The 24,211-nt window shown below is 44.2% G+C and overlaps 2 protein-coding genes across 24 annotated transcripts in view; one reads left to right on the forward strand and one right to left on the reverse strand.

Annotated features, from left to right (window-relative positions):
* Positions 1-22,313, forward strand: part of LOC144615101 (uncharacterized) — a 237,109-nt gene extending 214,796 nt beyond the window's left edge. For 7 of the 17 annotated variants that reach the window (XR_014136528.1, XR_014136533.1, XR_013553524.2 and 4 more), the window contains 5 exons: positions 6,876-6,985; positions 8,160-8,763; positions 10,095-10,256; positions 10,444-10,510; positions 22,056-22,313. Coding sequence is in view for 5 of the 17 variants with exons in the window: in XM_081792206.1 (XP_081648332.1) it covers positions 6,899-6,985; positions 8,160-8,522 (450 nt within the window). In the remaining 12 variants the exon portion in view is untranslated. The other 10 variants (XM_081792211.1, XM_081792208.1, XM_081792209.1 and 7 more) reach the window with 7 other exon arrangements.
* The window catches only part of ST18 (ST18 C2H2C-type zinc finger transcription factor), a 258,776-nt gene continuing 235,122 nt past the window's right edge, over positions 558-24,211 (reverse strand). For all 7 annotated transcript variants that reach the window (XM_060610513.3, XM_078441753.2, XM_060610512.3 and 4 more), the window contains 7 exons: positions 22,200-22,262; positions 22,022-22,102; positions 20,835-21,056; positions 15,868-15,956; positions 10,369-10,472; positions 8,037-8,180; positions 558-5,367 (listed from right to left, as the gene is read on the reverse strand). In XM_060610513.3, the coding sequence (XP_060466496.1) occupies positions 5,227-5,367; positions 8,037-8,180; positions 10,369-10,472; positions 15,868-15,956; positions 20,835-21,056; positions 22,022-22,102; positions 22,200-22,262 (844 nt within the window). In that variant the 3' untranslated portion in view covers positions 558-5,226. The remainder of the gene's footprint in view (positions 5,368-8,036; positions 8,181-10,368; positions 10,473-15,867; positions 15,957-20,834; positions 21,057-22,021; positions 22,103-22,199; positions 22,263-24,211) is intronic.

The raw sequence follows: 24,211 nt of genomic DNA on the forward strand, positions 1-24,211 counted from the left end.
GCGTATCTAGCTCATACGTCCGACTCCGATTTCATCTCAAACCAAATAATCAGTCACAGAAGAAAGATGACCGTATTTATATATGATAATACATATTTGAGTGGAAAATTGTAAAACAACAGCTGTTTCTTAAGATCAGGGAACTTCACGTTCTCTTTATGTTTTTGAATATTTAATAGCTGATAAAGGTCAGTGCAGTGGCCTTTTATTGGTCAGAGGTCAATCCCAAACTGTCGAGCACACACGAAGCAGCTGTTGCCAGAATACAGTAATTATGTTGTTTTGCCCTAAAAAAATGAGTTTTTACATTTTCTTTCTTTCTTTCTTTTTTTTTTTGGCTGTTAATACAATGCGTAGTAAGATTTTCAATCCCAATTCATCAAATAAATTATTAAAGTGTCATATTTTTATGCTGCGCCCTTACAAGAGAAATACATCATAAGAGTGTGGTTTAAATGTGAAAATGATGCTTCTGCGAACTGTCTCTGGAGTCGTGATTAAAATGACCGCCTCTTGCCCAGCGACTGCGACTTTTGGCGGGGGGGGGGGGGGGGGGGGGGGATGGCGAGCCAGGGGTTGTCTAAAGACAGTAATGACGGTCGGCAGAAGGGACAGGAGCTGCCCTCCGGGTCAGAGTTGAATCCTGACCCTGGTACTTATCTCCGGGGCCTCAAGCAAACTCTTTATCCTGTCTGAGCCTCAGGTTTCTATTTGTATAATGTGGATCGTGATCCCACGCACTGTGGCCGTGAAGCGTAGGCGAGCCAGCCCAGGGGCTCAAGCCGTCTTAACCAGCTCTTGTTTACGAACCGTGAGGCGGCATCTGACCATTCTAGACCGTCAGTAACTAGACCGATCCCCGTGGACTGGACCTTCCAAAGGTTAGAAAGAGGTCGGATCCTGTCTCCACCTTTTCCCAGTTTTCTGGTCTGGGGCAAGTCACTCACTTTCTAGAGCACCAGTTTCCTCATCAGTTTAATCGGACAGGGCGATATTCACTCCATATATCCGTCTGAGGATTTCACGAGACGCAGCATCCAAGGCTCCACTGATGGTGTCTGACAGTGTAGACAGCTATTAGCTAATTAAATCTGCTTACTTTATAATTATCTGCTGAATAATGAGAGGAAATAGCAGGGCACTATTCCCAGAGCACACTAAAATGGCCATGATGTGTGGGAGGAGAGGTGGAAAACATTAGTTTTGTGACGGTTAAGAAATCATCTGTGTATCATCGCAAGGTTCGTTTTCAGAACTTCTTCCAGCGAGGCAAGTCGGAGATTCATTGGGCGCCTTTCGTTTCGTCCAGGACATCGGTTCAAGTGGAAGCATTTTAGTTCTGGGTCTGAAGACCCGGGCACCTTCCACGCAGTGCTGGGAACGGTCTCTACGTAGTAGCTGGAAGACAAGCACAACACTCACCGTCAGTTGTTACGTTCTCCCAGACAGCAAAGGTACAGCGCTGAGCCTGACTGCCTCGCTTTGACGTAGAAAACCTTAACTGTTTGCATGATTAGCTCCAGCGGAAATCCGATCCCACCGTTCTGTGGTCCTGAAGCTTCCTCTGGCATTCTGGAGTCTGCTCCTGGAAATGAACACCCCTCAAGGTGGCCGGTTACAGCGCGGCCCCCGTCGGGCACTCGCCTCCTCGCTTCTCCCGACGTTTTTGATCTGTTCACTGCCTTAGGCTGCTCTGTTGACCATTGGTCCCACCAGCATGCCTTCGCACATGCAGTTCCTGCTGCCCGCAATGCCTTTCCGCGCACCTGCCCAGGGCCCCTGAAACCGGCGCTTTTCCGGGACCTGACTTCCCTCTGCACGCTGTCTCCACAGGAGCCTGCACGGCCATCGCGGTAGCAGGTACTCCCCTCGTTGTCCCTCACTGGGCCGATGGGCATGGAAGCCGGAAGCGGGGCCGGCATAAGTGTCCTCCGGTTAAACCTCTGTCGTGTGACTATGAGGCCTACCCATCACTCTCTAATTTCCCAGAGGACTCGCACTCCTCGTCTGGTGTGTTCAGAGACAGGGCCACGGACCCCGGTTACTGATGGAAAATCCCAGTCGGGGCAGGATGCACACACTCTGCGGAGGGTGAGCTGAGAACACGGCCGAGCAGCTTTGCACCTGGTGACCCGTTTTCCCAGGGGGCGTCATGTGCCCGTTCGACAGGAATAACTTTTGTGACTGAGAGCCATGTTGGTCACTAACTGCCGGGCGCCAACCCCCGCCCCGTGGAGGTCCACCCAAGTGCACCCCGGGGCGTGCCTCTGGGGTTCCACCCAGACTTCACTTCGGTCAATTCTGCTTCATTGCATGGAGTACAGGGGTTTTACCACATGGAGTATAATGTCAGCTAGTCCTACAGATGTGCAAAGCTGGGCAGAAACCGGACAATTAAATGAAGCTGGCTGCTTGACATTAGCGAGGAAGAACACAGAGGCAAAGGAGACGTTGTCGACAACTCACCATGACTTTCCTTTCCTTTGAGTTCAGCGGGCTTGGATGGATACAGAGATGTACCCAGTCCCCAAAGCGGTTGTGGAACTCGCAGGGTGGGGCCTCTGTCTTCCTGCTTACTAGCCACAGGCGAGCTGGTTACCCATTCGTCCAGTGCAGGTCCCCCCACCCCGAAGGCATCCGCTGGCCCGCATGTGTGTACTGAACCGAAGGCCGAGACAACTGATCAGTTGGCAAAAAGTCCTGTCCACTCGGGAAGAGGCCATCAGCCGAGGGGCCCGGCTGGCACAACTGAAAGGCACCGGGGCCCTTCGACTCCGCGGTAGCTCATCTCAGCAGAGCTCCTCGGGGATCGAACTTTCCGTGGCATGGCGACGGTGGGCCGTAGCTAGTGGCCCGAGAAAGATCACAGCACAGCTCATTATCAATTTTTATTTCCTACCATACATCAAACGTACAGCACTGAGCACAATTTCGTTGCTTTGATGTAAGAAATATTAATCGTTTGAAGAAACAGTATACAAACAAGCTACTTGAAATAAAAAAAAATGCATACATCATTGCCTTTCTGTGGTTTACAAAAGACCCAGTTTACAGTATCTACCATTAACAGAGTTGAAAGGAAAAAAAAATCAGTGCACATGACAAAACACATCAAGTACCAAGGAGGCAAATAAATACAAACATATTTCACCAAACATTCTGCTCAAACTATGCCAACACAAATAAATTAACCCGAAGTCATAGTAAATTATAGTAATAAATACATAGGTCGGTAAGAGATTTCTTTTAAATTAAATAAAATATATAACAGACTTGTTAAAATATTTAGCAAATTAAACTTTCGTCTTTGTCATAAGTGAACTTATTTGTATGCATCTATCAAGGACTGTATAGCAAAATGTTTGCAAGGACGTAACTTTTAATAGAAAACTTTGTTTGGTGTCCCATTTATAATAGACAGCACATATGGTAGCTCTTCTTTTTTTTAAATTGATTTTTAAATAAACACCGTTCCTACCTAAGAACAGACATCTCATGTTCACTAAACTAAGGTTCGAGGGTTCACATGAACCCCAATCTGAAGATAAGCCCCACTTAGTACATAACAATGACCACAGTGTCATGGGAGTGGAATTACTGTCGATATTACTTTTCATTTGTGCAGGTAACAGTAATAACAGTGGAATATATCAAGCCTGTGAGTGCGATCACTTTCAATCTACATATCCATGAGGCTAATAAAAAATAAACACTTTTGTTATAGCACAGAAAATGAAGCCCACACTAAGTTCAAGTGTCCATTTACACGGAGGCACATTGCACACGAGGTGTGTGTGCACACCAAAAAGGCAGTTTAGCTGGTTGTCTATACCTTTTTCTTAAAAAAAATAAATATAAAAAAACTTTTGAAACAATGCTTAACTACTTTACAATCCCTGAAATAGACATTGCCTTTACTATAGCAACTACTAAACTCTGATCCACCCGGAAATTCAAGATTGCGGGCTCAATTTCCCGTGTGTGTGAGTGTGTGTGAGTGCGTGTATCTGTGGGTGTTGTGTGGGTGTGAGTTGTGTACACTTTGTAGCGCCTGTTTGGTTTTTATCAGATTGGAAGTTTTCCTGTTGCTTAAGGAGGGTAAGACAACGTCGCCAGTGTTCAAAGCAGTTACTCAGATGGGAGTAACGTTCTTTCGCGTGTTCGTGTATTTTCCATTCCTTTCTAGTCCACCCAGTAAGATAAATGCTATTTCAGGGGATATGGTACCTACAAATTTTCCCATTTGGACGTGTTTGTATTTGCTAAGTACGAATCTACACCAATATTGTCACTTGTATAGCGTAGCCACATATGGCAGGGAAGCCTGGCTGGTCACATCAAGCCTTATTTCTCATCTTGGGATAAGAGTTGCCAACTATCTGATACGACTTGAAAAACAGACAGACAAATCTGCATCACTAAAAAAGCTTATGTTTCTTTAAAACATGTCAAATAAATAATCCATAGTAACTAAGACCGTACAGCCAAGTCGAATACTTTGCTGATTGCTCTATTTAATTATTGCTGACAAATTCTGAACAGGCGGTCTTTCAGTACGCTGTGCTTCTGCGAGCGCGCATTTGCCACTAGTGGGCGCTATTTATCTTATTTCTTCCCCGCTCCTCGCCGCAAGCCCGTTTACAAATACAAAAGCCAGTGAAAGGGGGGAAAAGAAGTGCGCAATAAAAATCAAACCGGACCATAGTGCAGTCCTTCGCCAAGGATTTCCTTCTTGCTTTTCAGTTTTCTCATTGAAACCCAGAAAGATATGTGATGCGAGAGTAGCCTTTCTCTTTAAACTCTATCGGAAAATAAATTAATAAACACACTTGTAAAAATATGGCAGACTTCAAAATGCAGTTAAAAGATAAAAAACTCTTTGATTAGAAATAAATAAAATATAAAAATGTCACATTTATTTTACATATACTTTACAAAAACAAACAAAAATAACCCAAAAGAGTGCAATGAAGAAATAAAATAAAAACATATGAAAATAAATAAGATCTAATATTTGACTGCATTGCTTTTAATCCACAGAGTCTATCATAGTTCTTCTCTCCTTTTTATGTCAGCTGGGGGGGGGGGGTGGGGTGGGGATTAGTGCAATGTTGCAATCGTAAATGCAGTAGGGCCACCCGCGCGCCTCCGCAGCACAGGGGCCCCTTCCAGATCCGGCTGTGTTCCTGCTGTTTGCAATTTCTGTTGCCCCGCAGCGCTGTGGTCCTACACATGGATGCCCTTCACTGCCTGTTTGATACTTTCCAGCAGAGCTTTGCATTCTGGGGAAGAGTCCCGTTCCAGATTGCTGTACATGTCTGTCAGTGTATTTACATATGCTTCAAAATTCTGCTCGCTGATAGGTCCCTAAATGAAGATAAAACACATTGAACGAATCAGAGTGATTGAGGCTGGGACAAAAGGAGGACCGAGTAACACAAAGGGTAGCAATGGCCCCAGAGTCTGAGAGGGAAGGGAAGGGTGCCCGTGGCTGCACGGAGGGTGTCGGGATTCACCTGTTCCATCTTTACTCCGTTAATGGGCTTGATGTGATGGACTGTCCGGAATTTTGTGCTCAGTTTGGAGCCACACGAGGTGGATGTCTAGCTACTGGGCTGGGCCCCTCGAAGCTGCCCAACTTCCCTCCAGACGCAGCCTCAGCAACTGCACACGCTCGGCACAGCCCAGACTCCCTGTTTGCAGAAGGTGAACGTCCGAGGGGCCGCGGAGGAATGCTTTGCGGGAACCAGGTGGTTCCTGTGGCAGCACTGGGCTGGGATTGAGGGCTAAGATCGGAGCAAGTTGCTCACAGACCGGGTGGAAATTGTTCCTTTTTCATCCTCAGACGCTTTTTTGTCCATTTTCCCCTCGATGCATTGCGACATCATTGTAATGTGCTTTTTATTTTTCTGTTTCTTTTCTAGGTAGCATTTCAGATTCGCAGAGTCAGGATCTGCTTGTGCCTTATCCTTTTTGTGTGTTTTGGTAGCTCCTTTGCCTAATGGGGTGCTTCACACAGTGGTCACTTGATACATGTAAGTCACACGCGTGCCTGAAGGGACATGGATGACACAGGGGGAATGCCACTAACCGCCTCCTGGTGCCTCCATTTCCCCACATTTTTGAAAATGTGTGACACGTGCTTCACTTGCTTCACAAAATGCTTGGAAGAAAGGACTTTTAAAAGGTCTAAATACGGGGCGCCTGGGTGGCTCAGTTTGTTAAGCATCCTACTTGGGCTCGGGTCATGATCTCACGGTCCGTGAGTTCGAGCCCCGCGTCGGGCTCTGTGCTGACGGCCTGGAGCCTGCTTCGGATTCTGTGTCTCCCTCTCTCTCTGCCCCTCCCCCGCTCTTGCTCTGTCTTTCTGTCTCTCTCTCTCTCTCTCAAAAATAAAGCATTTAAAAAGGTCTAAATACTATAAAGGATGTTATTGTTATCGCTGCTATTTAGAAAGCAGGCTTGCTAAATCTGACGGTTATTTTGTTGTGCTGAGCCAAGTGTTGATTGATTGATTGATTTGTATGTAATTTATTGTCAGGTTCGCTAACATACAATGTGCAGTGCGCTCTTGGCATCGGAAGTGCATTCCCGTGACTCATCGCTTCCATACAACCCCCAGCGCTCCTCCCAACAAGTGCCCTCCTCGATGCCCGCCACCCATTTTCCCCACGCCCCGCCACCCCCCGCCCCCTTCCACCCCCTTCCACCCTCAGTTTGTTCTGTGTATTTAAACGTCTCTTACGGTTTGCCTCCCTCTCTGTAACCGGTTCTTTTTTCCTTCCCTTCCCCCATGGTCTCCTGTTAAGTTTCCCAACTGCCACATATGGGTGAAAACACATGACGTCTGTCTTTCTGTGACTGCCTTATTTCAGCAAAGTGCTGGTTTAAATCGTGAATGTCATCTGACGACGGTTTCCTGTTTGCCCTGTGTGTCGTGTGTTTCTTGGAGAGTCTGTCACCCGACTACGACCCTGGCGGCAAGGTGAGTAAAGGCCACACGGTAAAGCCGGGTTCGCCTGGCTCTTGAACCTTGACCAAATTACACGAACTCTCTGAACTTTGATTTCCTCAGCTACGGAATGCGAATGCCGAGGCTCAGGCTTTGGTGTCTGCGTGTGTGAACGTGTAGTGTCATCAGCCCTAAATCTCACCACTAGAATGCCTTGTAGACAGCTGTATGGGGTACATGGTCCCTTGTATGGTAGTGATTATTTTTATGACACTTGTGAAGGAAGAACTACTAATGAATACAAATTTCAAGTAGGAATTACACAAACGTTCATAAGTAGTATCCTAATAATATCCAATAATTTACCTTGATATTGGCCATAAATAATTTATTTTCCTTTGTGTTCTCTATTATTACATTATCGATTTTCTTTTTTTATTGTCAAGAGACACATTTGGAATTGAGTCAGATGAGGGCTCCATGCTGGAAAGTGGGGTAAATTGAAGGATTTATTGCTTTCAGGAAACCCAGTCATCTTTTGTCAGTAAACTGCTGCTTCTTTAAATCATTCTGTATAAAAAATTTGCAGCTTTAAAAAACTTGTTCTAAAAATGCACGCATTAATGAAATGAAAAGTGTTCAACAATGCAGCCTCTCTTCCAAATGTGTGTTTTATTTATGAAAATGTGATAGAAACCCGTTATCTCTGCATATTAAATAGCTGCCAAAACTCAAACACGTTTCGGTCTTGAAAGGATGTCTTGCTCCCTTTTTTATTCCATGGGAGAACTGAAGTATGTTCTTCATGCTTGGCAGGAAAAAACCCCACCAAGTTAAAAAACTTTTTTTTTTTTTTAAATGGTTCTTGGGTGGCTGGCTTAAGCTTTCCATTTGGAAACAAACTTTTAGTGAGGGGGCTCTGGCCTCCGACATTCATCTCACATCGTAAAGCGAGATTTGAATCAGCCGCCAACTCTAAAGGACTCGGGCGAGATCCACCACGCTCCGCCTTACTGTAACTTGTGCGATTCCGCCACGGTCCCCGGCGGCGACCTTGCTTGCGGAGGTGCCGCCTCGGACTTACCATCTGCGGGAGCTGGATGTCCGCGAGGCTGGAGATGAGAGCTTGGCTCAGGCCAGCCAGCTCCTTGAGCAGGCTTTCGTTGTTCTGCTCTATGAGCTTGTTCTCCTCCTCTATGGTCTTTAGGTTGCTCTCCATCGAGGTGATCTGCAACGGAAAGGACCTGGGGTAGGAGCGGCTGATCTGGGGGAGCGCGAAAGGCTTGTCTCCCCGGGGGAAGGGCACCTGCTCACCCTCACTGCCAGGGAGCGCGTGCCCCCCGGCTTCTCCTCACCAAACCGCAACCCATGCGATCACTCTAAGTCTTGGGATCACATCGCCAAGTTTACATCTCTAGCCCGGACTTCTCCCGTGAGTCGCCATTTCCGCCTCTCCACGTGGCCGGACGGTGGCCGTCTCCAGCTCAGCAGGTGCAAGAGGGAGCCTTCGCGGCTTCCCCCAATCCCGCTCCACACGCAGTCCTCGCCTACCCCAACGGTAGCAACTTGAACCTCGCTCAGACCTTCGAGGTGTCCCTGAAGGCTCTCTTTCTCTCTCACTGCACACCCACTGGGCTCCTCCTTCGCAGTCTCCAAGATGGACACCGTCCCCACCTGCACTGCCGGCCCCTGGGTCCACCCCCTGGAGTGACCGTGGATGCCTTCTCACAGGTGGCCCTGCACCTGGCTTGGCCCCATGCAATCTCTTCCTGGCTCGTCTTCAACAGTTACCAATACCAGTCTCTTCAAATGTAAGCCCGAAAATAGATCAAATATGATGGATATATTGATTGATACTGGCTCAAAACCCCGTAATGGTTCTGCATTAAAGCCAAAATTAAAACCAATGGTTCTGGGGCACTTGGGTGGCTCGGTCGGTTAAGCGTCCGACTTCGGCTCAGGTCATGATCTCACGGTCTGTGAGTTCGAGCCCCACGTGGGGCTCTGTGCTGACAGCTCAGGGCCTGGAGCCCGCTTCGGATTCTGTGTCTCCCTCTCTCTCTGACCCTCCCCCATTCATGCTCTGTCTCTCTCTGTCTCAAAAATAAACATTAAAATAATAATAATAATAATAATGATAATGATAATAAAAACCCAATGGTTCTGCAATCAAAACCAAGCTCTTTAAACGGGCCTAGGATGCTCCATGGGTGACCTCTCTTGGGATCCCCGCCTCGATCACTCACCTCCACATGCTCCCCTCTGCTATTTCTCAGAACTCTGGGCCTTCTCAGGATTTAGGGTTTTTGCACTTGTGGTTTTTACGGTTTGAAATGCTCTGCCCCCATACCTGTTTGACGACCCTCCTCAGCTTCTCAAGTCTTTGTCCACACATTTCCTTCTTCCCAGGCCCAGGTTAAAATCTGGCCACCTCTCCCTGTCCCCTTGTCTCACACAATGTAATTTGTCATGTACGATTTTTTTATCCTGTATCTCCCCCTTCTAGACTTTAAGCTCGTTGAGGGCAGAGGTCTTGCTTGCTTCACGAATGGTTCCCAAGAGGAGTCCCCATGATTTGTAAACCAATGCGTCAAGCTCTTTTGTATACCTGCTAGCTATTAAAGGAAGATTATAAAACTGGTCACGGTGGCTTAGGAAACCAAGTTCTGTTCGAAGCCACAGTGAGTGAGGACTTCTGAGAGTCAGTAACCAGAAAGGCCCTAAAACCCCATGTTTCAGGAGAAGACAGAAGGGGGGAAGAAACTTCTGCCCAGGCTTTGTCTCATTATTCTCATCCCTCTGCCTTGCTGCAATATGGTCATTATTCGTGTTTAAAAAAAAAAAAAATCCTGGACTGAACTTTTAATTTCCATTTGGATACATTTAGTCAGGGGGTGGTGCAGACATAACACAGGAGATTACAGAACTGAGAAACTGCTTGGGTTTTTTCAGTAAACACTCTGCCCAGGAAAATCTCCAGAAAGACCTGTTTCTAACAAACACACGTTCAGAGGTGTTCCAGGAAAAGTAAATGGAAAAGTTGCTCTGTTTTATTTGAGTTTTGAATAAAACTAAGTCTTCTTGTATCTTTTCGTGACAATTTTTCTAAATCGCCATGTGTTCTGCAGGACTCTAACTACAGGACGATCGGCTTTGCTTCTAAATGCTTTAACGCACCCAAGACAAACACACGAGTAGCTTTGCCTCCAGCTACCAAACCAGTGGTGGCCCGGGGTGACCGACCTACCTACCCAAGCTTTGCAATATGGTGTCACCGAGGCACGCTCAGTGTATTCATAGTAAGGTAATGGTTTATCTTTCATCACAGGGTTTAACTGTTCAGTGTTTTGCTCCCACTAATGGTCGTGATCACTTTAAAGACAAAGAATAGCTTTCTGTCATTTTGTTGTTTTTACCTGCGTCTGGAGTTTCATCATATCTGCTTCAATTTTAAGGTTGGATTCATTCAGTTCTTTTATTTCTTCATCCAGGTGCCGAATTTCTTCATCACTCTCTATACCTACAAAGAGTCAGACCCTCTTGAGTGCAAATGGAAATGTGAGACAATGAGAATACAAGTCATTTTATGTTTCGTTTGTGGTTTGCTAAGTGAGAATTAGACGTTAATTTGACATGCTGAATTTTTACCCTGACCCATATCCAAGATTCTAAAAGAGTGGGTTCCCGAGTTACAAGATGGGATTTCTTTGTGAGACGAGGGAGTAGAAAAGAGCTTTTTCTACTTTTCTACATTTCTACATTCTGCCCTGGGGTTCCTACCCTGGAAAAGAGTCCCTTGTCCCCTGAAGGTGAGCCTCCCATGCTCTGCGCCCCAGCAACTCCATTCTCAGGTCCACACCCGAGACAAACGGCCGCCTGTGTGCGATGGGAGGTGGGCATGAGACGTACTCGGCACATTCACAAAAGCCCAACCTGGCAACACATGGCACGCCCACCAAAAACAACGTGAACAACGCTTACCAATATAATGTTAAAACGAACCCGTAAGCCCTGAAGCTTTCCACAAAGCAGGAAAAACCAGGTGGCCGTTTTGTGGGCATGTACTGCCTTATTGTAAGGAATTAAGTGCCGAATCAAAACGGGCCAAGCGGGCACCAATGAAGGGAGTACTTCACGAGATCGATCTAACACTGGGCTCCGAGATTCAGTAAAGAAGAAAAGCGAACCGACAGCTAAGATCCCGGCAGTTGAGGACCTCGATCGTTTTGAATATGAGTCAACCGTGTGACACGGCTCCTAAGAAAAAATACACAATTCCCCAGGACCACACTAATGGTTCTGTAACATCCGGGATACGGGACTCAGGGTTTATTCTGAACTGGCTGGCTGCACCTGGAGAATTCCGAGCACCGAGCTCAACTGGTTGCTACCCTAGACAGGATCTTCTTCAGACAACTGGGTCTGAAATACTTGATTTGGATGACAGCAGGAAGCGCAGATTCCCAATTAAACATGTTACGAGGGCTCTAAGCACTTGGCGTTTTTCTGATTTCGGCAGACGAAAACTTCTATTGCTATATTTCTTTGTCAAATGGTTTTTCCTTTCTGTCTCTGTGGAATAAAATTCCACTTCAGAAAATGGCATTTTCTTACATAGTATCTGGGGAGGCAGACCGTAAGTCTGATAAAAGATGAAGACCTGGGAAGGAAACACAGGCGGTGCTTTGAGAACCCTCACTGGGGAAGGCTCTTTTAATCTGAGCCTTTACTACTACAAACAAGGCAGGCCCATGAAAAGCTTGGGACCCGGGTGGGATGAGCATCCCGGGGGACGGAGTAGAAGGCACAGAGGCCTGGGGTGGGAAGGCAATGAATGGGAAGGTCTGCTCCCTGGACTGTGAGAAGGCCCCCGTGAATGAACACACGGTGAGTGACGAAAGCAGGCCACCTCACAAAGAGCTTGGGCTTATTCTTGGGCAGTGGAAACCCGTGAAGAGTCTTAAGCAGGGGAGTTGATGTGATCTGGTTGGCTTTTCAAAAGCATAGCTCAGTCCTGAGTAGAGGATGCGGTGAAAGGGAGCCGGTAGAAACCAGGAGACTGGTTAGGAGATTATCCCTGGGGTCCTGGCTCGTCGGATGGCCCTTTGCCCCATGGCAGTGGAAGCAGGGCTGACAGAAGTGCGCTCAAATAAAACTTGCAGGTAGGATTTGCAACACTTGTGACGGATGGAAGAAAGGGGATGAGTGAACGGAGTCCTCGAGGAAGACCATCTGTTTCTGCTCAAGCAGCTGGCGACTAGTGGCATCCCTGGGATGAGGAAGGCTAGCGGAATGGCAGCTTCCAGAGGGAAAACCAAGGGTTTAATTTTGGCTGTTAAGTCATGGATGCTTGCGAGAAGTCTCTGACAGCCCCGATTCTCGGTACTGAGATCTAGTTAGGATTGCGTTCCCCTGGCATCCAATGAGAGTGAGAACGCTCACGTCTCTTGACCACGATGGGGCCATTTAGAAGATGCTTCGTAACAAAAGGTACCTGGACACCTATGGGAAAGGTATGATTTGGAGATGAGATCTCACAAAAGGGTAATAGCATAAATTCTCCATAATTCCATAAATTCCATAAATCCTCATGCAATTAATGAATACATGAACTAATGTTTTCATTACGACTTCTGGGATTGGGGGAGATATTTTATTTTGGGGGAGGAGGCATTTCAGCCAATCTTTTTGTAATTTTTTTCCCCGTGAATACATGACTTTACTTACTTCTACTGATCTATTTGTCTGCCCCCCTCCTCTCCGTACCTACGGTCCTCAAGAGCCTCCACCACTGAGTGGAGCTGGGAGGCTGCAGCAGATGAACTTCACACCTGCACTTGCCAGTGTGAACTCACTGGATCCTCTTAAGGATCCCGTGAAGCAGGTGCGCTTATTACTCATTTTAAGGATGGGAAAACCAGGGCATGAAGAGGTTAAGTAGGAAGCGGTAGAGCTGGGATTCAGCACACAAGCTCTCCGGTTCGACAATATGTTTTCTCAACCATTATAATGCTACCTTTAGCATAGATACTTCATCTGTTTTGAAAGTATCCATAAAATGTGTGCACTGATGTTCTCTGACAGATACACACACAATGGAATGTAGAGTAGAAGTAGGGCCCTGGGGTAGGCCAGCTATGTATTGTTAACCAAGGAAGCCATATAAACTTTCCAAGGAGTATTCTGCTGAACTATTCAGTGGCCCTGTTTCTTTAAAGGGTGTACCTGTTTAAACGCAAAGGAAGATGCTTTCTTTGGGTTAAATCTGTGCCTAATATACATAACTAGGGATTAAATAATTTATAACGATATTTTATATTCTGTATAAATTTATAAGGGATGCATATACGCGTATACAGCAGACATACTCAACTTGTAAGGGGCTTTAAGTAGTTAGAGCTCTATCCAGAAAAGAATGATGAATAACAATATTTAGAACATGATACTCTGCCACACAGAAAGACCTAGAAAGGTCTACTAAGTATAAGAACGTATACGTAGGTCAACCATCATAACTTTTACTTGTCCCACAAAGAATAGAAGGGCAAGCATTTGTTCATGTACAGACATTGTAATTTTACTATCAAGGACTAGTCATGGTTTAAAAAATTAGGGTGGCAATTTAATTATGGCAAGGGCAGAGAACTAAAGACCAATTCTTCTAAAGTGAATGTAAGTGCTTTTGGTGTAGAGCTTCCATGTTTTAACTAGTTTGTCGGTAAAATGCTCCCAACGTGTCCTGCAACTAACCAATTTGCCTGAATGATCTGTACCCAGTTTAACTTCGTATAGCCCACCAGGAGGCTGACAGTCATATGCACTCTCGAGTTTACTGCAATTTGACTTTCTTCTTAGGACCTAGAGAGTGTTGGGTTACACCCCCTTTGTAAGTCATCCAGGGAACCACGGCTGTGTCCAAGCTTCAAGGCAGGGGGCCAGGGGACTAGGGGACGATGCCCCACTGTTATAGAGGACCTCAAATGAACTTATGTCCTCCCTGACCCTGACTTGAACCAGGTGGGGTTTTCTTCACACACAAGTCACTGTGGGTTCTCAGGCTTCCGATGAGCATCAGCCCCTGGCTCCTTAGATTGTGAGGCTGTGCCGTTTCCAATGTCCTGGCCCATTTGGAATAGAGGCAGATCAGACACTTGTCAATGTTTTCTAGCCATCTTGCTGCTGCTCCGTGTCCTTTGAAAGTTCGGCTGAAGATGCTCAATTTATAAAGCACCCTTCGAAGGACGTGTGTGCAGTCCAGCTGCCCCCAGGGTTCTGTGACCGTCTACCAGGGGGTTTGGGCAGCCCAGCAGAGCCGTGTGCCCCGCACGGCTTCGCTGTAAGTTGCTGTAGTGCCAACAGCTGGGCGTCTTGTTCTTTCTTTATCAGGAGCAGCCTGAGACTTCTGTGACTTCCGTTACCTTTACTGCTCAAGGTGTTGCTGGGTTCTTATAATGAAGATTCATGGGAAATGTTCTCTTCACGCACTCAGTTCCCGAGAAACTCTTTGCTCCGAATTTACTTACTGACGGTGTGATTGTCATAGCGATTATATTCTCCTTTTGCTTTGGCTTCTGAAAAGCCGGAAGTCAAATCCGAGATCCCTTCTGACCCACCGCAAAGTGCCTTGCTTCACACGTTCCTTCTGGGATCCTCAGGCTTGGCCCACCTGGCTTCCTTATCTTTGATCTCCTTTTGTCTCATTTTTTTTTTTTTAATTACTTTCTAAGTAGCTTTTTTTTTTTTAATGTAGCATCGCACTCCCTTTCATTTACATATTGTTTGAAATAAGGTGACACGTGAATAAATAAATATTAAACTGTGCCAGTTTCACAGAGAATGTGCTAAGAGGCCACTGAGAAGTGAGGAGTATTTCTAAAGAACAAGGAAGACACCTGGAGAAAGCACTTCCGCTGAGCATCTAAATGTGGGCCAGAATGGCGAGCGCAGCCCCTAACCCCCAGCGTGTCTATTCCTCCCCCAACCCCCTTCGCCTCTTAGCGGTGGCTGCGGGAGGAAGAGCAGGTCCCCAAGGGGCCACTTGAAATAACGCATCTGATGGCAGATGAAAGCCTTAGAGGGAAGTAGGAAGCTCAAAAGTGTTGCCCTCCTTTGGATATTGCGCATCTTCGTTCTAAAAACACACAAGTTAAGAAGATAGAGCAACGCTTTCGAAGAAGTAAAGTAACAACGGTTGCCCCGTTCCAGTTATGTGCCAAAGACACCATCAAATAAATCTCCAACGCAAACACGATTGCTTTGCCATGGTTTCCGGATGCTTTAGAATGATGTTCTAAGGAAACAACACGTGCCTGAGATACCAGTGATGAGAAATCTTGGGGCAAGCGCTCAAGAATCAAAGGAAAATTGAAGGATCCAAAGACAGAGCTCAGAAACTGCATCTATTAACTTTGATGAGGCGTTGACACTAGGGAAATACAGATACAGATTTGGATATAAATTTAAATCATCCAGATTCATCATAAAAATATCATTCTGAGTACGGAACAAAATTTGAGGATTCAAAGATAAATGCCAAAAACTGTATTTCTTGAAATTTAATAGAAGACTTATACCGGGAACGCACGCATGTGTGCACATACACACACACACACACACACACTAGTGCAAAAGCTGTCGTTTTGAGCACTGGGAAACAAAAGTTCACCCAGTGTTTCCTAATCCCTTGAATAGCATTGCTTGATTTTCCATTGGAGATCCTTACTAAGAAGGAAGGGAAAAAACCCAAGAAATTGTGTTTTAGACGAAGTTATGGCTTTAGTTCAAATTCAAGGAAAGCTTCCTTCTTGTATATTAAAATCGCACTTCCCACTTAGAGAATCCTTTGGCACGAGAACACTTTGGGGAGCCGGCTGAGACCTTGGTGGGGACGGCGGCCTTCAGCTCTGTGCTCTTACCGCCTGTCGCTTTGAGTTTGATGGTCATCAGTTCTTCTGAGACCTTGCCCTTTTTGATGGCTTGTGCATTTAGAGGACATCCAGATAAGCTGTGAACATGGAAATTATACCAATGTGTGAAATACATATTATTTCTCCCTTTTCACATGCATTGCGTCTTACAAAAATTAAAATTTTGTATTCCCACTTACTGTCTTTGTCTGCCAAATAATTACATTATAATCTGCAGTCTCTTTGTAGAAATAACATGTAACATCTATGAAAACGAAAGCAAAGGCCCTCAAATAATGTAATAGTGCTTTGTGTTTTTGTTCTTTAAATCAAAACACAAATAGCTACTGCTGATACTATCATTTAATTAATTTTGTTAAAGTTACTATTCTGCATTCATATAAGTGCCTTTTTTTGTAGTGGTCCCTTTATTTTCCATAAATGTAAGACTGTACATACGTGCTACAAATAAGAATTGTTCCAAATTAGTCAAAATTCCATGAATAATACAGCAGAATCTAGTTCCTCCTGTTTCTTATATACTGTAGTCTGATATTTACAGAATGGCTTGAATTAATACACACCCAAAATGATAAAAATAAACAGGTGTAGCGCATACCATTTGGGCATGGGACTGTTTCTAATTTATCCTCTAGCTTTTAAAACGTTAATTGTCATTTAAAAAAATCTCTACTCCGAAAGGAGACTAAAAGGAAGCACTGTAAATATATTCAGATGCGCTCCCTGTGGGCAGTGTCTATTCCTGCAGTGGGGTTTACCCTTTTTCCTTAATAGCTACACCCTTCTGCTATGCTTCCTTTCTTTAATGTCACCCGTTTTATTTAAATTGCACCAAAATGATCATGACAACGTTGAACAAAACTTGTGTCTTATAGTACGTGATGAGACAGTTTTGTTCTTTTAAGCAACCATTAATTCTGTTGCAACTTTGCTATATTTTTAGAGACAGGATTTTTAAGCACCATTAAAAATGGTCACAAATCAGCCACTTCAAATATTTTTTCCCCACAGACATTTGGTTACAATTCGTATATGAAACAATCATTTTCGATCTGAACATCAGGACACTTGGCAGAGTGAAAAAAAATATTTCTGAAGCAAAGCCCCTTATAAATGTTTGCTAAATGAACATATTTTTAAATGATTTCTAAGTCATTCTATATGGAGATTATGTGAAATATAAAAATAATAGGTATATAATATTACATATAAAAAGAAGGCCATGTGGTTTGCCAAAATTTGCAACGTTATGAAATATTTAGCACCGGAAAAGAAAATAATGAAAAAGCACAAACAGAACCGTGAACTGGGTTTTCCTTATTTTGTAAGCTTCTCACTGTAAAGTGTGGCCTATAAGCTTCATTATCTTTATTTTTTCTGCAAAGTGAGCACAAGTCTGTCTTATTTTATGTCACATAGTGTGTTCTCAGAAAACTGTCATGAACAAGATTAATATTTAGCTGGTAAGGTGGATTTTGAAAGTGACCTGTAAGTCCACTTGTAGTGGAACAGCGATGGCTTTTAAGAGCTCAGGAACATTCTCTGGCCCTGTCCTCTAAACAACCTGCTCTGTTTCTACCGCAGGGCAACACACGTCCAGTTGTAACAGTGGTGAGGAGAGTTGGTGACGCGTCCGCAGCTGTGTGACTTAGAACTAAAGCGTACGGGAAGTTATGAAAGTGAGGATACGATTTCAAAATACCACTTGATATTTTGTATTTTCCAACGTAGTTATATCTTCCAGGGGGTGAAACAAATCTTAAATGTAAAACAATGGGATAGGAAAATACGATCAACGGTTGTCTTCCCATTTGAGGATGAACACGTCCTTCACGGGGTTTCCACCTGCTGCGTAGGTGGAGGCTGGCTGGGGTGTCACCATCACGGTCTGGGCTCCGAGTTGCAAAGGCAGGAGAAAAGGCAGGTCACAATGGTTTTGACCCAGTTTATAAATCTACCACTTATCAGCGCGATGTTAAACTATATCTTCATCTGCCTTGTTAAAGTCAAACAGCAGATGACACGATTTACGTGGACATCACTGTGTATATTAAAGCTCTCAAACAAATTACAAAGTTCCGGCATAGCACTAAATGAGGTCATAGAAGTTCTGGTTCTGAAACTACAAACGTCCATCGTGTGTGTGTGTGTGTGTGTGTGTGTGTGTTTTAATATAAAATCATTTGTCTTCTCAGACTGCTATTTTTTTCAAAGTAGAAGTTTGTCATGTAAGACTTAAAGCAAGGTTTTAAAATAGTCTGTAAATACTATGCTGATGTAAATGCATGGGCCAAACTGTTCTCGACCATCCTCTAAGGTAAATTTTGTACTTATTCCCGTTTTGCGGAATGTTAGCATGAAAAAAATGGCAGAATTTACCTTAGAGAACGGCTGGGGGCAAACCGTGTGCGTGAGGCTGGCACACAGAAAGATTCACTGAACACCAAGGAGGGTCACGACAGGGGCGCTGCTGTCCCGACACCGCCTGCAAAAGGGCAATTCCTGAACCTCCCTGCACTCGTCCTCTTCTGTCAGTGGAGGGTAATTGCACTACCTCTGTAGCTCACAGGGTTTTGTAAAGGATTAAAGGAATAAAGCACGTAAGGTACTTAGAACAGTGCTCTCTACTGGAACAGAGCGTGCCCTGAATAGATGTTAGCTATTGTCCGCGAGCGGAGAGAGTACCAAAAAACCTCAGGGATTTGAGGGTCAAAATACAGAATATATAAAAGTGTATCAGAGGTTAAAACGTGCTATTTTAGCATAAGTCATTCTCACTTTAATGAATTATTAATGAATTACTGCATATATATATATATATATATATATATGTATGTATATGCAGATGTTAATATAATTTTTATGAAAGGGAAAGGAAATCGTCTGGGTTAAACACCATTATGTGCCAGGCTATAAGCTAGGCATTTTATTACGTTAGTTCATTAAATTCTATCTAGAGTAAAGAGAAGCATTCCACCTTAAAGAGAATACGCCAAAGTAAATTCAGTCTCTTAAACCCTTTAAACAGCAAGAGAACTCTCCAGTAAAGAACAGTGAAATCTGAATTATTCATTTGTTTAAACACTTAATTATTTTCTTTCTCCTACAAAGTTCTATCTTGGCATTAATACTGAAGCTTATATTTTTTGACTCATAATTTCCTTTTTCTTATTATGAAACACGTAATATGTGCATTGATACATACAATGTATATTCGTAGTTTAAAGAACACCATCAAGGTGTACACCTTTTACCTTCAAACACGAAAATGACTTTGAAGCTCCCGGTGCCCTCAACAGTCACCTCTCCTGCCCCCAGAGATCACCATTGCCTGCAGGTGAATGAGGACCTAGCTTTCTAAAATGCAATTCTGCTCCTTGTTTTTAACTTTTTGGAAACAGAATCACGCCACACATATTCTTCAGCATTTTCTCCCACTCAGCACTGTGTTCTAAAATTCACTGAGGCTTCACTTCCTTTTCACCGTGGACGCCACTGCTCACTTATGCACTTGACTGTCAGCGGGCATGTGGGTGGGTCCCAGTTTGGACTTAGGAGGGCAATGCTCCCATAGACATTCTCTGACATGTCTCTGGTCCCCCGTGTGCAGGAGACTCTCCAAGGCATAAGCCTATCAGCTCGGTGTCTGGGTGGCTGGGGATGTTCATCTGTTCTTTTCTCAGCCTGACTTCCTGAAGGGATCGGCTCGAGCGATTCTCTTGCACCTCTAGTGAGAGCCCCTGTTGCTCTCTAGCCTCACCAAGCCTCGGTGTCATCATTTAAAACTTCATGATTTTTAAAGATAATTCTGTTGTTGCTGACCGAGGGATGTGCCCCCCATAGGACGGCGTTAATATTTCATTATCGGTGTTAACATGGATATTACCGAGTCCGCGATAAGAAAGTAACGCCACTTGGCAGTTAATACGCCATAAGGCACACTTGATTTGTGACTGTCCTTCCCGAATATGAAATAATGACTCAAACTCAGGACAATGTGTGCTGTTGTGAACATGACCGTGCATTTGAAAATCAGAAAAAAAAACCACTTCAAAAATTTAGGTTTTCTCGATAAGCAGATATGGCTATACGTCCACTTAAAACAGCAATTCCTGGAAGGCTTAATTTTCTGATGCCATTGATACGTATCTTTAAAATCAAACAAAATCTAGAAGGCCCCCGCTTTGCTCAATTTGCATACGCAAAGCATCAGGGCTCACTAAAGCTGCATTGGATGTCAAATCCGCATCGTGCACAGGGGGCCAGAAGACTAGAAGGGCCCTCCTTGATTAGAGAAGTGTGTGGTGAATCTTCTAGCCTCTTTTCTTTAGGTAGAATGTGAACCAAAAAGCTGGACGAAGATCAGTGTTCCCAACAAAGGACTCCATTGAAATCCACGACACCCAGTGATAAAGGAATTAAGTCATTGTGAAACTATAAAGGGTTTTCTAAACCTCTTTCATCCTGTGGTATCCTTAGTAGTCACTGTGTCATTCTCTTTCTGGCTGCTGGGGATGAGTCACATCTCCCCAGCAGCAAAATAACTACAATTTGGCCTGAAATCGAGCCAGTTCACGAGAGGGAGGGACATAAATATGTAAAGAGAAAGTTTACAATTACGCCGCATAACGGAGTAAATATCACCACTTGAAATCGAAGCGGGCCATTAAAAGACTAAACCATTAAAAAATAGCAGCATAAGCAAATTTTAGAACCCCAAAACCAAATGCAATTTCTACAGCCTTTGCAAACTACGGAGTAAAGTTTCAGAAACAGAGAAAATAGCATTTTTCGTTCCTCGAAGTCATCAAACATCGATCCGGCAAGACTCGTCGCAACATCTGAAGGGCTACGGCTGATGACCCCAAAGAGGGATTCCCCACCTCGACCCAAAGCCATTGAGGTGACACACCCTCACAACAACAACACAACAAAAGACAGAAAACAAACGTTACCTTCTGTGGGTGACAAAAACATTATTTACATGGCCCAGCCCGTTGCAGCCTGGCAAGGGACAGTGTGGCAGTTCTTGTTTGTTCAGTTTCCAGGAGAGGGGGGCCCCATTGACAGGATTCTCCTTCTGTCTCTTGGCGGCCAGGGGACAGCCAGAAGCTGTGCGGTGGGACGTGTATTTACCTGATATGTGACCTTGGCCGTCACACCCTATCACAGGACATCTAGAGAGACACAGCAGAGACGTTACCAGCAGGGAGCCAGGGGGAAACTCTACAGGAAGCACTGTAACTAGGTGGATGGGAAGGCAGCGGCGATTCCATAGCAAATAGATGGCGAGTGGTGAAATTAAGGAGCTCTGAAAATGCCAGTCCAACTAGCAAAACAGCATTGTATTCTCAGTCAGAGTGGTCCGCAGGCCCAAGCTAAGGAAGGTTCGTGCATGATCTCAGGTCATCTTCACTATACACCCGTCGGGCAGAGAGCGTTATTATCCCGTTTTTTAGGCGGGGAAAACTTTTGGAGCTCAGGTAACTTGCCACCCATTTTACTAGAAGTGGAGTCATGTTCACACCCACACGTTTTAGGTCTAGAGCCAATCACGTAAGCGCTGTGTTAGGCTGCCTCCAAACAAAAGACCAAGTGTATAAAACGTTAACCACTTTGGCCTACATTGTATGGGACACTGCCCGTAGAATGGGGACGTTGGTTTCTTAAATGTCGAAGTAACGCATTTAGAAATGTTGTAGAGCAAGAAATTTACAAACTTCTACATCTGTAGCTGCATATATTATCCAAGACTTGGTAGCATATTTCTCAGCAGAGGGAATTTAATTTAGACAAAATTGTGCCTTAATGAAAATTAAAGTGTTGGGGGGAAATGCCGCCATATTTATCACGCTATGGCCCTTCCACCAGGCTGCTTTCCATTTAAAACTCTGGAAAAAGTATCAACTTCCTCTTTTATTATTATTGTTGTTTTGCATTATCAAAGAACCGTGTACACATAGCTAGGAATAAGACAATTTTCTTGAGCTTTGAAGCCCTCTGACCGCTTCTTCAAGCGTCCGTGCATTTCATAGGCTACCCCCTCTCCCCAGACGCTCAGCTGCTTCCCAACCAATGTCCTGCCCATCTGACCGACAAGCGGCTTCTGGCCCCGGTGCCCCACCTCAACGGTCACACTCACTTGAGTTCAGGATCTTCTTTTTCTTCCTTTGTAGGAGTCATTTTGACACCGCCTTTCCTGGCACGAGGGCAGCCGGACAAACTATGTGCATGACAGAGAACAAAACCAAACCACGTGATCTCACTGGCCACTGCACAGAGTTCTGATTTCCCTACTTCCGAAATGAAATCGATCTTACCTTCTGTGGGAAGCGTAGTTTCCAGTCACGTGCCCGGAACCATCGCAACCCGGGGTTGGACACCTGGAAAACACAGGAACAGAGTGCTGGCCGCGTGGTTGTGGGGGAGGGAAGGGGAGCATGCCACGTTCAAGCAGAACTAAACAGAACGAGTTGCTTTTGGTGGGGCTCTTTTTTTCCCCCTTAAATGTAATGAGTTTTTGCCTAAGAATACATTTTTAAGGAATATGCTAAGGTGGGGGCGCCTGGGTGGCTCAGTCGGTTGAGCGTCGCACTTCGGCTCAGGTCATGATCTCGCGGTCCGTGAGTTCGCGCCCCGCGTCGGGCTCTGTGCTGACGGCTCAGAGCCTGGAGCCTGCTTTGGATTCTGTGTCTCCCCCCTCTCTGCCCCTCCTCTGCTTGTGCTCTCTCTCTGTCTCTCAAAATATGAATAAATGTTAAAAAAAAAGTAAAAAAATAAAGAATATGTTAAGATGTATAAGATAACTATCGTGTGATGCTTGGCAGACAATGCATTAGCTGTTATCCTACCTTCTTTCTTTCTTCCTCTTTTTGACTTTATTTTGGGAGGAATCGGAAATTTGGCCCCAACCTACTGCTGGCCTTCTGTCTACATCATGCAAAGTTTTTCTTTTTCACTTAAGAAAAAAAAAACAGTTTTCCAAGTTGTTTTTGTGCACAATTTATTTTCTTTGATTTGCTCCACGACCATGATAATCTATTAAATTCACACGGACGAGAGTGGTATGTGTGAGCTCCCGAGACTTGGCACATTAATATAGTTGCCAAAGAGCCCAAGTCATTTGCACCTGGTCTGTTCTGCCTCATGGCCCAACTTAAATGGCCTTTTGGAAAATCTACCAATAGCTATTATCGACAATCAACCACTAAATTTGGAATGAGAAGGGGAAAAAGAGGAAGGGGAATCCAATTCTACTTGGAGTGCTAAGTAGGAATAGGTTTCAAAACATACTTGAAAGTAAAAATTGATACAACTTCTCACCGATTGTTACCCTTCTAAAAAATCCCCGATACTAATGAAAACACAGTGGCCAATATAAGATGTTTGCTTTTCTGAAGGTTGCTGTACACATTATCATTGTTAGTGTTCTACTTGTATGCTCACCCTGGTTCAGATTTCTCCCCAAACAAGAGTTTGAAAATAATAATAATAATAATAATAATAAGCAACATGAATACCATTCCTTTTCTTAAACTCTAACCCACTGAACTTTCATGAAAATACTTTTATATCCAGTCCTGAGGCAGAACATAGAGTGTAAATGCTTTTTTTTCCCAAATGAAATTTAAAATCATCATACATCTCGGCGAGCTAACCAGAGAAACCGCCTTTGTATCTTTAACCGACCTTTGAAAGACAGAGTTTATATTCTACATTGTAGGAGAGGATTGAAAGCTGGTCTTTTTTTTATTAACATTTCTAGGAAAATAGTGGTTTCTTAGCATATTGCAATTACAGAAAAATCAGTGACCTTGTTTTGGAATTCTACTGGAGTATCTAAACAAGATGTCAATGAAATGTCTCTTTTTCTTTTTTGTATAGAAAAAAACCCCAAAGATGTTAGTTATCAGATGGCTGTACAAAACATGTAAATACTGAATATTGCTATAGAACTTCTCGACCTACATGTTTTCAATATGTTATCAACATTTTTTTTTCTAGAAATAATGTTCCGAAGAAATACTTAAGAAAACCCACAGTTACAATTAAGGCAGGGAAATGTAGACATTTAGAACAACTGAGCAAGACTGAATAAAAGTACTAAGTAAGATAAGTCTGATTGAGTATTTCTCTCTTTTCACTGGCACTTCTCTCTTTTCAATCTGTTAATTATTTCTCAACCTAACATTCTGACATTTCAGTCTAGAAAAATGGCAATATAGAGAATGATTTCCAGAATCTATACTGACACAATCAATTGGACTTTACATATTGAAAATGAGAAAAGTTGCGTATTTCATAGTTCACTTCACTATTTCTGGTACCAAAA

Source organism: Panthera onca, chromosome F2 (assembly GCF_046562875.1).
Source record: "Panthera onca isolate mPanOnc1 chromosome F2, mPanOnc1 haplotype 2, whole genome shotgun sequence".
NCBI lineage: Eukaryota > Metazoa > Chordata > Mammalia > Carnivora > Felidae > Panthera > Panthera onca.